Genomic DNA, 17,012 nt, shown 5'->3' with positions numbered 1-17,012 from the left:
GAAGCATGAAAGATGAGTGAGTCCACCAGGTGAGACTGTTCTTGCCCCAGGTGGTACACAAAGGCTCTTCCTTCTCTTTTTGCAAATTTGTAGAAGGTTCATTTAGCATTTTGCACAAGATCATCCAGGTGCAAATTTTATTTACCAGTAATGTATACTTTATAAAGCACTTTGATAGATGTCTATGAGGAACAGAATAAAAGTGGTGTGTCATTTTATATCTAAGAGACTGTAACTAAACTCTGAAAGTACAGTAGTTCATGCTAAAATAAAACTTTCAGTAATATATTTTTCTTATTTTAAAAATAATGATAAATTTCTAATAAAATGTTTTTCTAATTGTCTATCTGATATATAGTGTAATTGTAGTATCAGCATCCATATGGTAAATTATGATCTAAAACTGCAGTTGCTAATGATAACGGCTTAAACATTAACAAAAGAGTAATTCAATACTTGGTTTAAATAGGTAATTATTCCATATATCATGAGTAATTATTTTCAATATTTTTGCTCCAAACACCTTCTGTGAAGCAGGCCTCTGGCTCCTGGGCTTCTTCAGGTTCAGCTTCTGGTTGCTCTTCTGCAGGAAGTCCGATATCAACTGTGCTACCTTCAGATGAACTAGATGAATTTAACTTCTGTAAAGGAAAAAAAAAAAAAGGCATCACAAATGCACAATTAATATTTTTAAGACAAACATTACTTGATTTCAGAATAACTAAATAATTCTGCCATTGTATTGAAGTTCTAGTGTTCAACATAAGTAAATTGCTGATAAACATATGTGAACTTTGTACAATCTCTTTGGTTTTCCTTCTGTGTTGCATGGATCCATTAAATAAAAGGTGTATCAGTGATAAATAAGGCTTTAAATACAATTATATTCCAAACTGAAAAATCTGAATGATGATGCTAAGCCTGCAAAGATTTATGCCCACAACTAACCATAAGTGGCAATGATCTCTTGACCTACATAGAAGTAATAAATCTGAAATATATATGCAGGAATATATAGTGTCTACTGAAAAAACAAGTAAAAACCTAATGATAACTATATAAATGAGGTGAGAGCTCAGAGGAATGAGGGAAAAAAGCACTGCTCAGCAGAGAAAGCTATACTTTAATGGTCAGCAAGTCCAGATTAAAATTGCTGAAAGTCCAGCTCAGAGTGAAGCAGAAGCTGCATGCAGTAAGGCTGAGGAAGCTTAAGGATGGCCCATAAAACAAGAGATCGTGTTTTATAACCCAATCAAATTTTCAATAACATGATTAGTATAAAAAGAGGTAAGTGGAAGGTGAGGACCAAATTTTAAAAAACTGAATGGCTAATCCTCATCCTAAAAATTCTAAAAGTGTTGTAACATGCAGCTGGAGCCTGGTTGCAATCTAGCTGGTTGGTATCATGGCTAAAGATCAGGTAAAAATTGTGAAGGAAAGATATTTACGGATGTAGAGGCAAACAAAATAATGGAATAAATGCAATATATGTTCATCAATGCTAGGTTGCAGCTGGCTTTTTGATATTGAGGACAAAAAAAAAAAAAGAAAAAAAAAATCCCCCAAACCCTAACAACAAAACTCTTGCTGAAGCAGTAGCCAGTCTGTTTTTCCGTAACAATTCCAGGACTCATTGATATTGAGTTGCATGGAGCTTAATGAAATCTGTAATATTTTAAGTAGCCAGGTTTTAGTTAATTTAATCTTGCAGTGACTATAGAGGCTGGAAGAACAATGTTTCAGCTTCATCAGGAAAACGGGCTGATGTATCCAGTTTCAGGCTCTGTCAATATTTGTCACATGAACCAATTTAATAGAGTTGTTTTTTTCCCAAATTACATTACAGAGTTGCCTCTGATATTTTTACAAAAATATTGTATACTTCTAGTATTCCAATTTTCACAAATCATCCTATGATTTACCACTTTTCAAAATAATTCTTAAAATATTTTTCAGAACTTTTCCTGAGCTTTTTCATTTTTGGAAAAAAATATTTCATTTTATTTCTCTATTTTCTTCTAAGAAGCAAATTTTCTATATTATTATTGTCAGCTACTTTTTGCACACTAAAATTAAACTCTCTGAAATGAAGAGCGTAATTTACAATTTTAAGATGATCGTTACTTTGCTAAGGGAGGAAAAAGTACTCAGCTGGAAAACCAACCAATCAACCAACCAACCCCCCCTGAACCCCCCTACTTTTAGCGCTAACCCAATCAACACAGAAGGATCCTGGCCAGCACTGTAAAACTCCAGGAATGATGCTCATATAAATGAGCTCATAAATGATGCTGATAAAACTCAATATAGTCTGAAGCCAGCTGGAACTCTCCCCTGTTAGTGCCCTCTGGCCTGAGCAGCAGAGAATCCATACAGTCCTTCCTAAGTGGGCTCTCCTCAAAAACAGCTAATGCAAAGGCTCTGCTGTTCTGGTGTTTATACTTTCTTCTCTACAGTCCCGTTTCACTAACAGTCAATACAAATAAGGAGTTGGACTCAAATCCAAAACAGCACTGCTGGATGGATTTTCCATGGAAAACTATGTAATAGAGCTGCTTTTTCACAAGCTTCTGAGGGAATTCAGGAATGTCACAGTACTTACACAGTAGGATAAAAGGTAACCCTGGTCCTACAGGTAGCAGCACATTTACAGAAAGCTTTCCTAAACGAAATCTATTCCCCATTGGGAATAAACCAGCTTGTCACTCCATTTGACTGCCTGCCCTGTAATGGGTTGGAAGACTGGACTAGACTGGACTGGCCAGCACCAGTGCAGTTGGGACAGTAGACGACAGTCATTTTTCTCCAATGAATCTTTCTTTAAATGTTGTTTTATTTAGAAAATCCTTCCTGCTGGGGCAAGTATGTAATGTGTTCAAACACATTCTTACAACCTTTATTGTGGAAGCAGTTCAGAAACTTGAGTCAAAGTCAAATTATAAGACATTTGGGCTAATATTTGACAGGAAAAAGATATTGATGCTTCAGATATTAATTGGGAAGTGGGAACAACACTGTGTCTGAAACAGGTTGCCAAGGGGAGAGGCTGTTTTGTAGAGGTCTCCTTCCTCAGGGGAGGGTCCAAAGACTGCACTTAGCGTAACACTGGGGTTTTGTTGAGTACATTAGAGGGATTATGCGCACCGAAGTGACAGTAGTACAGAATTCAGCTAGTCTAAAATTAGGTGTCTGAAGTACTGTTAGCTGTACAAAAGTGGCAGGAGAAGATGAGCTGAAATTGGATTGCTACCAGTATGGAAACTAGCTAGTTTAAGGTTGAGGTTCCTTAAGTCAGAAAATTAATTTTGTTAAGCATTTGGAAAGATAATTTTCTGGTATGACTAAAATGTCAACAAACTTAGTCACTAAGGGTGTAGTTGTTTTGAAAATTATGTTATCAAATAAATTGAAATTATTTTGTTAAAATAGCCACAGACAAAAAGTCATGTAAAGGAACAGCTATAGCCTTAATAAGTTGTTTTTTTTTTTTAAATTCAGTTCTCAACAAGGCTTTATATCTATAGCCTGCTTTGGCATTCCCTCAGCAGCATGAGATATTTTTGTCTGTTGATACTATTTCTCAGTTTTAACAACTAAGTGAATTTAAAGTATATGGAAGAGTCTATGGTTAAAACTTATTTTTATGGGAATTTAGGTCTAGGAGAGCTGACAATTTTAAAAAATAAAATAATTCCTGTCTCTAAAGGAAATATTTAAATTATCTTTATGTTTTCTCATCTATACCTGCTCACAAAAAAAACCCATAGAGGGGATTTTTTGAGTGGCAGAGAGAAGATGTGTGACACTCCTCATGGAACCCTTGTTACACGAGGCAAACAAAAGTTTCTGGTGGAATAAGGCTAGAGCTAAGGCACTGCCCAGCCCAACCATTTGTTGCAACTACCATATGGACCATAAACAGTTCTTACAAATTAGTTTGGTCTCCCATTGCCTGGCATCTTATCTCCTCTTGGAGACTGTAAATTTTAACCCTTTCTCACACTTTTGTTCATCAAGAATTAAACCCTTTTTCACACACTCATTTATGCCCATGTACAAATAAGTGTCAAATTAACAAATGATCAAGATCCAATACATTGGATATGACACCCACCCCTCACCCCCTACCCCACTCCCCCATGCCCCAAATAAAAGCCTTGAAAGATCAGAAAGAAATGCACAAAATATCTAAATACCTCTTTGCTTTCTTCCAGGTCTGATTCACTACTAAATTCCTCTGTGTTTAGATTTTCAAAGTCGGATTCACCCACAGCAATGGGCACTGTCACAGTGAGGCTTGGGTTGTTTATGAAGGACATGTAATCGCTTTCGTCAATGATGTATTTTTCTACACTGCTACCTGTGCCTATGCCACTAGTTGTTCCATTAACATCTTTAATATAGTCATGGTCCTTGCTTAGTTCCACGGTTGTATGGTTGGAAATACAGCTATTTTTGTTGTTCAAATCATCAAGCGGTTTGATTTCATCTAAAGCTTTTTGTTTTTTAACAAAGGCTTTTTGGATGAATTCACGTGCTTTTCTTTTCACATAATCTATGCCCTTCTGCATTCTTGCTACAGCAATTTGGAGATTATTCATTTCATTGTCATCATCTGTCACGGCAAGGTTGTCTGCACTAAATGAGCTCAAGAGCAAGGCCAAAAATAGGTTCAATACCTGCAGAAAGATAAAAAAAGGATGTTCTAGACTTCATCTAAACAAAGAGAATTTATTTTATTAAAACTGTCATATTAGTGACATCGAAGACTGAAACCCCAATAATTTACCACAATCAAAGAAAAGCATGTTCAAAACTTTTTCTCCTCACCATAAGAAACCTGAGCTTTTTAAATTTTGCTTAGGTCCTGTTTACTATTCAAAAATATTCCTGCAACTGACTAATACCTGTAAACGTATCTTAAAATCCCCAGAGTATATAAGTATTTTGGTGCCAAATATTATAATCTAAAAATGATTTGCTATTCAGCATCATTAAAAGGTTTAATTTATCCCATCACACAGCAGAAATTAGATTATTTAGGTGACTAATCATACAGGATAAATACTAAAAACCCCCACAGCAAATGGTTTATGAAGAGCCCATAAACTAAAATTATTTGAAGCACAAAATGTTCACAAAGAGCCAAAAGACAAATTAAGAATGTGACTAAGTGCTCACTCTAACATCCTTTGGATTTTGATATTGCAGAATACTTTGTTATCAATCCAAAAAAGCTCTTAAGCTTAACTTTAAGCATCGCTTGAAACCACCTGCTTAAGTGCTTTGTTGAAGCAGAGCCAGAACACTTAGTTCGCTTCAGGATGGAGCCCACTCTGTTGCCAAATAATTTTTTTGCTAACGCGTTGATTACATACCACAAGGTTTCCAATCACCATGACCATCATGAAGACAGTAAGGCACATGGCTTGGCCTGCGACCTGCATGCAGTCCCACATCGTTTCTATCCATTCTCCACACAACACTCGAAATACAATCAAAAAAGAGTGGAAAAAGTCTTGCATGTGCCAGCGTGGAAGCACACAGTCACTTGCAATTTTGCAGACACATTCCTTGTAGTTTTTCCCAAACAGCTGCATCCCAACCACAGCGAAAATGAACACAATGATGGCCAGCACCAGGGTCAGATTCCCCAGAGCCCCCACTGAGTTGCCAATAATTTTTATCAGCATATTTAGTGTTGGCCAAGATTTTGCCAATTTGAAAACTCGTAACTGGAAGAAAAGAAAAATGCTGTTAGGACAACTAGTAAAAAAGACACAAAGGTATTTTAAAGTTAATTTGTGGAAGAAAGGATATTACTGCAAAATAAGCCCTGAGTATCACTGTTCAGTGGGTATCCTCTTGTCTAAAAGCATGAAGATGGAAGGTTCAGTCAACAAAATCTTGTGAAGTTAGAGCTTGATATCCTCATAGCATAGATTTTACTGGAGGCCAAAGAAGCTACTGGTCATATTAGATGGAATTTAAAATCTAGGGTTCATCTGTTAAAATCACCTGGGCCATTTTTCTACTGGTATTTGGGCAGATCTATTCCAATGATGCCAATCAGAGCACGATACCACTAGTGAGCCAGCTTGTTTCTACATAGCAGGATGTTTCAAGTGTGTATATACAATAAACACATTGGAAATGGGCCCAGGGCACCCACTGCTATCTATTTGTCTGATCTCTATCAATTCCCATTGAAGACAGTAGGATACCACAAGTAATAAGGATTTGTACTAATGAGATATCAGGATCAGTATCATGGCAAACATCAAGCAAATTTTTAAGGGAAAAATATATATTATTTTAATGAAGCCCCATTGAAAAATCAGTGCAATTGATGTAAATTTACCAGTCTGAATGATCGAAGAACTGAGAGTCCTTCCACATCTTGAAGACCAAGCTCCACCAAGCTAAGTGTTACAATAAAACCGTCAAAAATATTCCAGCCTTCCTGAAAATAGTAGTAAGGATCCATTGCAATTATCTTGAGAAACATTTCTGCTGTGAAGATTCCAGTGAAGACCTGAATTCAAAATGCAGTTTGTCATTTCATTGTGAAATACATTACGGATTTAGCGATTGTCTAGATTTTTAATTCAAGCTACATATCTGCAATGTCTTATCCAAACCTAATACTTAAAAATGGTTCAGTGTACTGTAGTAATTCATCATACCCACCTTCCCTTAACAAGTGCCATACAAACCAAGTAATTTTTTCAATTAATTACATTTTATACTAAAGACATTACATAAACTTCTGTTTTATAACATTCATAATACAATTTCAACTCTATCAGCATCTGGACTTTCTCATGTACTGTACAAACAATAGCCCAGATTTGATTTTCACATCATAAACCAGAATGCTTTCCAAGAAGTTACATGGTATAACATCTTTCTTGGTATGTTAATTACCATACAAAGCAGCATCAATGAGGCCAAATCTAAGACTCTGGAGAGGCAGCTCTTTTGCTGGTATAACCTGCCATAATCCCATTGAGTTCAACAGGGATACGATTATTTATACCGGATGGGGATCAACTGAGATACACCAGCTTGCTGAAATTGAGGAACTTCTACCTGGGTGTTGCCAGGAAGTTCAGTGAAGCTATCACTTTGTTGTCACGAGTAAGCATTTAAGAATGCATTTTAAACATCAGGTTGCTGCTGACAGTTTCTCATCGTGGTAAGCTATGCTGAACGAAGCAGGAATCATATTTAGGAGCCACCAAGGTAGTGGACCTGAGTAGCTTTGAGAGAAGTCTTAGGAGAATTTCTTGTAAGATAGGAATGTACTAAAGTCACCCTTTAAGGCTGCCTGAGCCCTAGTCTGAAATGTTCTTTTTTTTTGGTTTCATAAACCCATTTTCAAGCAAGCTCAACACAAAATGGGGCAGATAAAGAGAATGATCTAGCTGGGATAATCAGCAGATGGACAAGAAGAGTCCTGGCCTTGCTTAGATTTTATTACAGCCTTATAATACATTCCAGATAGAAACATTGAAGAGGGAAGGGTTACTATGTTTTAAGCTACACGATTGGAACCACTGAGGAAGAGGTAGGAATGAATAAATACAGTTTGAAATGCTGACTTAGGTTCCTAATGATCAGGACAGTGAGGTTCTCAAGAAGCTTTCAAGTGGAACTACTGCAGCAGGTGAACCCTGAAAGCCTGTATATTGCAAAGGGGTTTATGTCAGGAAGACATAAGACTGGGAAAGGGTGGTGCTTATAGCCAGATTCGCTTGCACTCTCTTTGCAGTCAGATGTACACCAAGATTTATATGGCATTTTCTTGGTTGGAAAACAAACAGTAAAATGCTACAAGATTTTACATTTTTACTAGGAAATGCAGATTCAGTGTCCCTTATTTCAAGTATATGAAAACTAGCTATGCATTTATGTATTCATTTTCCCTTCTAAGTCCTGTAGTTATTCACATGATCTGAGGTATTTTTTATCCATTAAAAAACAAAGATTATTAAAAAACCCATTATAAGAAATCAATTCTTAAAATAAGAGACAAAGTAGGACTGCAGCTACAGATACTTCTATGTGATCAAACCTGTCATCTCAGAGGCATCAGAGCTACAAAAAATTAACTCCTGAATTCTTTAATAATTCATCTTTTTGAAGTAGAAGGCAGAAAATGTAGTTGACAACATGAGGAGAAGAGATCTTACTAATTATATGATGATAAAAAGTATAAAAAAATATAAGAGGAAAAAATACTGCAGGATATTTTTCATAGTTTTACATAAAGCATATGAATAAAACAATCCACATATCCACATAAAAAGTCTTTTACAGAAGAAAATTCTAGAAATGCTTTTAAATGGCTCTTTTAGCTATTGTAAATGTGCTCAGGAAACAGAGCAATTAAAAACACATTAATAATTTAAAGATTTGTATTGTATTGATTGAAAAATTTACACTATGTTTATTTGCAGCGTCTTTTCATGGAAGTACTGCACTTCCTGGTTTAGTAATGAGACAAATCAACTTCTGTTTAATATGGACCTTAGTTAATGTAGCCATTTTTAATTTTTTTTTGTAGCTTTGCAGAACACTGCAATATATGGATTTTACAGTATCCTAAGTTAGAGCTAGGGTTGACAGTGAAATGCCCAAAAATGTTCTGATAGTCATATCTGGAAGCCAAGAAATCTACTTTCTAAAGAGTAAAAAAAAAAAAAAAAAAAAAAAAAAAAAAGCAGCTGTTAAAAGTTCTTTCAGTCATTTCAGACATATTTCCTTCCAAATCATGAACATAAAAATCCAACAGACTTACTAGGTTTCCAACTGAAAGTACATTATTGAATTCTTCGGTCATTGGATAATGTTCCATAGCCATAAAGAGTGTATTCAAAACAATGCAAATTGTAATAGCCAGGTCAACAAATGGGTCCATTACCACTAAGTTGACGATATGTTTTACTTTTAACCAATGCGGACTGCAGTCCCAGATCAAGAAAATATTTGCAAATTTATACCAACATGGTGGGCATTTCTGTCTTGATTCTTCAAGTTCTGTGGGAAAAGAAATTCATACAGGTAACTATGTGATTACTCTAAGATTCCTCAGTCCTATACGAATTGTACTAGTCAATGTTGGCAGAATGCACTGGTACTGATTAACCTCCAATAAGTCCCTTTTTATATGGCTTATCAAGAAAGTATTTAAAAATTCCTATCAAATATATTCATTATGTTCAAAGCTTACCTATCAAGCACAATTTCTTTTTATTCCAATCACTATACTGATCAGTGTCAATTTATGCATTGATTTGTATTAAGAATTTAATTTCTCCTTAATTACACTTCAGCCTGTTCCTCCTACTTACTGTTCTATTATGTAAATATTTTTATTTTGAAATTTGTGGTCTTTAGGTGAAAAATTCCAATATGATTTTCATTCCTAGTTCAAGAAAAAAACATTTCTTTCACCTAGAATAGCACTTTAAAACGTAACTAAATAAATGTAACTGCTAAAAACACATATACATTTGAACAATGGTTGTATATACTTGGAAATATTCAGTGGCTTTTTTGTGTCCGATGTTGTGTCCAATAATATGTTTTTAATTACTATGCATAAGCATCCACTCAGTTAGGACCACCAAACCATCATAACTGTAGTCCTGATGACCACATAATGTAGATGGTGGCAAAACGAGATAGAAATGCTTATTTATGTAATAACTTTAATGAATAAAGAGGTTTGAGTTTACTGATAACTATGTGTTGATTTGTGGGACAGTTTCTGTTAATGAAGCTATTTGAAATCAGTTTTTAAGTTTCAACTCAAATTTTCAGAAGTCCATTGGAAAAGCAGATATTAAATATTAAGCTATGCATGGCACACACCTTCCACAGTGTTTGTGAGGATGCTAGCAATACTCATGGCTCTTTCCCTTAAAGCTGGATCTTCCAGGTAGTCCATAGAAACGTGAAAAGAGCTTGATATTCTCTTCTTCATTTCTGTTTCTGTAGTGGTACCCTACATGGAGAACAACAATAGGTAAGACCATGTTGGAGAAATAAGATAAGCAAGTACTATATAGAAGCCTGTTATTAGTGTCTTAGCTTGGAAACGTGCTTCGTGCACTTCAATTTTTATCATGTCGGACTTTTATTACTTTTTAGTATCTTTTAAATAATTTTTAAAAGGTATGAGGCAAGTTACCTTACTGTTCAAGATTGAGAGAGACTTTATATACTTAACTTTTGCATTTCTTTCCTTCAAGCCATGAAAAATGATTTAAGCAAATGGAAAAGGACTGGGTTCAAAATATTGTATAAAATTTTTGCAAACTGTAATTTGCCTTGTTCCTGTTGACAAAATATTCTGGGTTTTGTAACAAAACAGTCTTTTCCCCTAGGCAAACTGTAGCAAGTAAGAAAAGTCTGACTTCCTCATGCTTCCTCATGCTAGTATTCTTTAGTAATGTGAGTAGACAACTTTGAACTAAGCAAGAAATTTTTTTGAGACACCTTCTCTTACCTTGTATGTGGTAAGAGAATAGCAGCAATATGTGCTGCACATATGTTCACACAGGCATTTGTATTTTTGGAAGTATGTGTTGAAATGTGAACTTCCAAAGAACTATTTGTTATCTACACTGCAGAACTCCACCATCAATGATGGAAAATATATAGGAATGAGAAATAAAAGATAGTAAAGAATTGTTTACATTTTTAACAGGGTTGATAAGGAAGAATGTTATCAAAATTAACTACTAATGCTAATTTTGATAAAGTGGTAACAGCAGCATCATATTGATTGCGGTTATAAAACATTTTTGTATACTATTTTCAATTGTATAGTAACTATGATTTTGCAGACCATAGCCAGATGGACCTTTAGATCAGCAAAAGCAAAGTATAGCACAGTAATACAGTAAAGCAAAGTGGTTTTATGAATGTGTAAGTTAGTTAATATTTTATTGCTTGGAAACTGCAAATTCCATGTTTATTATGAGAATACTTGTAAGTAAATGCTTAGGTTGCAAACCTATCTTAACTGTTCTATTTATTAAAGATTTTACAAGATGCAGGAGCATTCACAGCTTGACCAACCAGGAAGCATTGCCAAGGGTTCCATTCTGTAGAAAACACTGGCTGGTGCAGTAAGAAAAGGCCACGATGCCTAAGCTATTTAAAACTTTCTTACATTGTCATCAGTAGCTGGTTTATCTATTATCACCTCTGGCAGAAGCTGTCCAACAGGCGATGTAGGAACAGATGGGCCACCAACCAGGGAAACCACCCCATTGCAATCCACAGTGCTGTGCATCTTCCCATTCACTGGAAACACTGCCAGCATCCTGGATGACCTACTGGCCTGACTAATGTTACTGTTGCGCCGTTCACCGTGTCTGCGTGGCACAAAGAGAGAATCTCTTCTGCTATCATTGTCTTCAAAAGTGCTGTGCTCATCATCAGCAAAGTCATTTTCTGATCCTATATCCTTTGCTCTACCTCTGAAGCTGAAAAGACTTGTTCTGCTGTTGCGCCTTGGGGAAAACAGGGAGCCTCGAATGCTCAGCAAAGACTGCAAGCAAAGAGAATTTCTGATTATTACCTGAAAACTTCAAACTTAACATTGTTATTAGGATAGCATAGGGTTTGTTGTTTGGTTGTTGTTTTTTTTTTTTCTTAAATGAGAGTAACCATTTTCCCCAGAAGATGTGCTGCCGTGAAATTTTTGTATGTATTTCAATATTTTGCAGATAGAAGTACCACTGTTCATGGATTCTTCAGACTAAACCAATTTTTAGCTCCTTTCTCCTGATGTTAGAGTTGCTGAGTACAGTAGTTGTGCAATACCCATAAAGAAAAAAAGGGAGTCTATACATGCACATTTGTTCATGTATGCAGCATCCTGCCATATTGAACCAACCTCCAAACGTCTTGGAAGCAGGAGGAAAATATGAGGCTACCATAATGGAACAATACTGTAGTACTTTCATAAGTCTAGATAATATATAATCACTCTAAAAACCCCTCACAGAATCAGAGAATATTTTAATATGATTTTTAAACAATCTTATTACAAGAATAGAGATATAAGGTTACATGTAATTCTAAGTATTTTTTTACAAGACAATCTAGCAGCTGCAGCCTTTTCTCTCAAGCACTAGCAACGATAATGAAGTCTAATGAAAATCTCAGTTATTCTCAGTTATTCAGTTAATCAGTAGGGTCATTACTGTACCAGGAAGACTAAAGAAGTTTTGTAACAGCCTATGATGCTTTAAATGTATGCTTCTACTAAAACCAGTTATATGCAGTACCTGATGTGGAGAAGAATACTTCTTTTCGTATGTCAGTCTATTGCCTTCGATAGATAACCGGAAACCTTTCCTTCTGATGCTGTCTTCTGATTCAGACTTGTGAAATTCATCTTCATCTTTTTCTTCTCCTCCAGACTGTTCTTTCTGTTTTCTTTTTTTCCTCCTATTTCTCCTCTCTTTTGCACTCTTTGAGCTCAATTTTGATGCCTCTGAGGAACTTTCTGAGAGCCCTCCTGGTTCTCCCCCAGCACTGGGCTCCCTGGACTCTGCGGATGCTGTTACTGCTGCTGCTGCCACCGCTGCTGCCTGCCATGATGCAGAATGAATTTGTGTCACTGAGAAAACCATGATATTGTATTTTTGTTTCTTTTTAAAATTTGCTTATATAGAATTTCTAGTCCAAACACCCTGAATCTCAACACTTCCCAGAGGATATCCTCTCCCTAGTTTTTTTCTTAATTACTCTCCTGACTCCAGACAGGTGTTGGTCATAGCCTTCTTCCATCTTTCACGAGTAGTTTTTAAATGCAAAAGTCTATTAGACTATATTAATTACACTAGTCTAAGAAAAACATAATGAATAATGTATACCCCATTTTGAATATTCTTTCATGATTATGGCTGGATCACTCACAGTACAATGATTTAGTGCAGAATAGAAAATCTCTGAGTTAGCTCTGTTGTTGAAAGCCCAACAGGGTGTTTCATATATATATAAAACTATAACTCCAAATTCAGAAATCAGAGGGTGAATATCTCTAGTAAAATTACTTCCATACACTTCTGCATTGCTACATCATAAATTATACCTGAGCTGCTTCTTGTTGCTTCTTCAGTTGTTCCAGCATCTGTTGAAATTCTGCCTCTTTCTGCTCTGCTTCTTCCATGGTTGCTTGATTCTGTTCTTCATAGGCCATGGCGACCACAGCCAGGATCAAGTTGATCAGGTAGAAAGAACCCAGAAAAATCACCAGAACAAAAAATATCATGTATGTTTTCCCAGCAGCACGCAGTGTCTGGAAATAAGAACACATTTATATAAGCAAGAATGGGTTAACAAAAGTTCTGGTTTTCATATTGCTATATTAAAATAATACAAGAAAATTGTTTCTAGGCCTCTTGCACTATTGGTACAAATATACTTAGTCTATTTCACATTCAAAAAGTCTCACCAATTGATAAAGGTTTTCCCAGAAGTCTTGAGTCATCAAGCGAAACAGTGACAAGAAAGCCCAGCTGAAGGTGTCAAAACTTGTATAGCCATAATTGGGGTTTCTACCAGCTTTCACACATGTATATCCTTCTGGGCACTGCCTACAAAGACAAACTCGGCGTTACCTTTTATAGCTATTTTAATATTATCACCTGGAATGTCCAGGAGATGATTAGGATTAAAAAGAAGATTTTTCTTTAGTTCATCAGACAAGAACTAATAGCAGTTGTGATTTTTAATAGAAAATTATTTTGAAGGACACTAGAAAAATTAAGCAGGAAAGGCACATAAAAATCAGTATCAAAAGTTTAATCTAAGCTTCTAAAACATAACATTCCAAAAAATTTCTTTAATTATTAATGTTGTAACATTAATGTAAAGTCAGTGTTATCTGCTGTCTGAGCCTGTTAGTACTCATATGTGCAGCTGGAACTGCGATATAACATGTTTTCCAGCTGCTGTATTTGTTAATTCTAATCCAGGCAAGAGCTACACAAAAGCTACAAAATACCAAATTATTGTTTCATTTATTCAATCAATCCACTGAGCTCTGATCAGGAACCCAAATCCTCAGTTTAGTTTAAAATCCTAGTATTTCTTATGTGAAATTAAGTGGTCACTCAAAATACAGCCCTCTTCCAACTGCACACCTAAAGAACGTGGATCTAATTTGTACATGGTGCAATAATACAATGAAATCTGGTCTTACCCAGCATCAGAACTATTTCCACAAAGCAGAGCATCATTTTGCCCTTCCAGAAAATAAAAATGACCTGTTTAGGAAAGAATTTTTTTTTTAAATTACAAAATTCGGAATATGAAAGTTTTCTTACAGCTCTATGAAATAAACAGTCTTGCTCTAAACATGTTAAGCTGATTTTAAATGCAATGTTAAATAAGCAGTATTATTTTTTCAACAGGACCGTAACTTTAGAGTAAATGACAATTGCAGCAAGTGCTATCACTCATAGCACTTACTGTTGAAATACCAAAATGTACCAAAATTCCTGTCAAATGCTGCTGTATGTAGACAAATGTGCAATTCTCCCCTCAGTCTGATCACTGCACTAAAATCACACTTTGTGAAATTACATTGTACAGTTATTTATTATAATAATTTAATTCTGAGAAAAATGTACTGATAATTTATTTCAAACTTTCTGAGCAGTATTGCCGAAGGTTCTAGTTTGTCACAGACACTTGTGACAGTTATCTGATACGTGAGCTCTGCAAAAAGCCACCCAGCTGCCAATGGCTCTGTTACAGGTACACACACAGAGCAATTAGCCTGCTGATTGGTATGAAGCCCCCAGTAAACATCTAAATTTAACTCAGAATTACTGCAGCAGTCACTGACTTGTCTAGCTAGGATTTTAGGAGTATATGATGAAATTATTGATCGCCTCAGGGAGGAAAAATTGGGTAAGTTCCATCAAATCGCCTTGTAGCCAACCATCCCATGCTCTGGTATATTAATCCTGTATTTAAAGGACATTTTAGATGGTCTGAACAACAAAGACATTGACTTGACTTGTCTATTCTTAGAAGAATAAAGAGATGATGTGCAAAACATTGTGCTTATTAAGATTCCCTTTGACCATATGCTTGAGGAGTGCTTTTCTTTTTCCCCCTCAAAGCAGATGCCTACGGCTGCTAAGCTCTTGGTTTTCGAAGAATTATCTTTCCTCCTCTAGTAAGTATTTCCCATTTGGCCACAGGGTTAAGGATGCAATTTATACAGATCCAGACCATGTAGCGCAGTGTCCTGTTCCTGATGGACACCAAAAGCATTGCCTTGGGACATCTGTAAGGAGAAGGCAGGGACCTGGTGATACCCCCCTGAGCGCCTCCCCAGCTTCAGAGTTATGGTGGTACATTTTTGCTCCCTGAAAAGATTTAAACCCTGCACTGGATTTCTTTTCCATTGAAATGGCCTGTTAGGTTCCCTTAAAATGATCTCATGTGAAATGCTAGCAGCCCAGCTGAGCTCTGAGTTCGAACTTGGCTGTGGCTGTGCTAGCTGCCCTGCCCAAGCAGGGTGACTACAGCAGCTGACAAACCCCGAGTCTGAGGAGCTGGCACAAGCTACTGGCTCAGCACATTGACTTGCTGCAGGAGGGAGACGGTACCCCAGCCAGCACCTCTCCATCCTGCGAGCAAAATTCACTATTTGGAAAAGTTAGGTTTTAAGCTGCATGTAGACCTTGTTCTGACACTCTGTGAAGGACTCCGTTTCAGTGTCTCATGGCACACCTGCATCTTACAGGGTACAATTCTCTGTGCCCTGCAAAGTGCACGACCCTATGTGTGGCTGCTGTCGTTCTGGGCTGGTGTGCATTGCAGAGCTGCACTGTGCTGAAACACAGCTGTAAATAGTAAAGCTAGCTGATGTGATGCTGACCACAGCTGACCCTTATGAAGCAAATCTTACTCTGCATTATGTCAGCTAATCATGATTAAAACGTGCTGGAACATAACAGCTGGTTGGAAATAATGCAAATCTGACTTGATATAGTTTACATGGAGCAGTCAGTCATGATCAGCACTGCATCTGCTGTATCTGCTGAGCTGAATGGCTCAAAGAAACTGCATTCAAGGTCTGTGGTTCAGACAAGATGTGCCCTGTAAGCATGCTGTACTTGCCAGCTCCACAGGAAACAATAGCTACCCTGGCTTTCTCTGAGTGCACTGATACAAACGTGACAAGTGCTCAAAATATTATCATGATAGGAAAAATTCTATAACACGAGCTGAGCAGTATAAGCATATGTCCCTAACTAGATGCAAAGATCTGAATTGTATTTTACCAAAGTAATGGGGAAAGTCCCTTGCTACACCAAAGGTATATATTTGGCTCCCCTTTATTTCATTGGGAAATGGGAAAAAAATCCCTGTTGGTGAGCACTGCACTTCAAGGGAATTTACAGTTGTTTGGGTAAACCTAGGGTAATGACTGAGAATAACAGTTATTTCACAAAATAGATTGTGAGGCATTATTTCCTAGAAAAAAATTGCTTATGGGAAGCTTGATAAGATAAACTTATCTAGTCTTAAGTTTATCAGATTTGCTATCTTGCAAAAAAGAAAAAGGAAAAAAACCTGTGCTTGACTCACTAATGCCAGGAGTGCTTACATAAAGTCTCTCTAAATGGTATTTCCAAAAATCAGCTCAGTGGCAAAATTAGGCCTTACATGCCTTTTTTGCATAGTATACACAACTACTGGCATAACAACTTCCATAATTCCTACAAAAGACTGCCATTGCACTGCTCTGAGCTCCAGGTAGGTCCTTTCTTACTGCCCTGCAACACAGCTGGTTTAAGAATGTTTCTGTATCCTGTCTGCCCACCTGCAAAAAGAAAGCAGGAAGCTGTAAGAAGATAATTTTTCTCTTTGAAACTGCTGGTAAGCAAGGACAAGCTTATTAACTTCATAAAAAATCTCATAAATTCCATAATACGTATGAAATCCTGTGTAAATACACCAGAGGT

At 36.5% G+C, this 17,012-nt stretch overlaps 1 protein-coding gene across 1 annotated transcript in view; it reads right to left on the bottom strand.

Annotated features, from left to right (window-relative positions):
• The window catches only part of LOC130154299 (sodium channel protein type 1 subunit alpha), a 103,326-nt gene that overhangs the window by 35,136 nt on the left and 51,178 nt on the right, over window positions 1–17,012 (bottom strand). Inside the window, exons 9-19 of the mRNA XM_056350277.1 lie at window positions 14,231–14,294; window positions 13,481–13,622; window positions 13,118–13,324; window positions 12,309–12,614; window positions 11,219–11,566; window positions 9,880–10,012; window positions 8,804–9,042; window positions 6,362–6,535; window positions 5,379–5,735; window positions 4,197–4,679; window positions 524–641 (exon numbers count right to left, since the gene is read on the bottom strand). Of these exons, the coding sequence (XP_056206252.1) occupies window positions 524–641; window positions 4,197–4,679; window positions 5,379–5,735; window positions 6,362–6,535; window positions 8,804–9,042; window positions 9,880–10,012; window positions 11,219–11,566; window positions 12,309–12,614; window positions 13,118–13,324; window positions 13,481–13,622; window positions 14,231–14,294 (2,571 nt within the window). The remainder of the gene's footprint in view (window positions 1–523; window positions 642–4,196; window positions 4,680–5,378; window positions 5,736–6,361; window positions 6,536–8,803; window positions 9,043–9,879; window positions 10,013–11,218; window positions 11,567–12,308; window positions 12,615–13,117; window positions 13,325–13,480; window positions 13,623–14,230; window positions 14,295–17,012) is intronic.

This window comes from Falco biarmicus, chromosome 8 (genome assembly GCF_023638135.1).
Source record: "Falco biarmicus isolate bFalBia1 chromosome 8, bFalBia1.pri, whole genome shotgun sequence".
NCBI classification, from domain to species: domain Eukaryota; kingdom Metazoa; phylum Chordata; class Aves; order Falconiformes; family Falconidae; genus Falco; species Falco biarmicus.
This window is presented reverse-complemented; position numbering and strand designations above follow the sequence as displayed.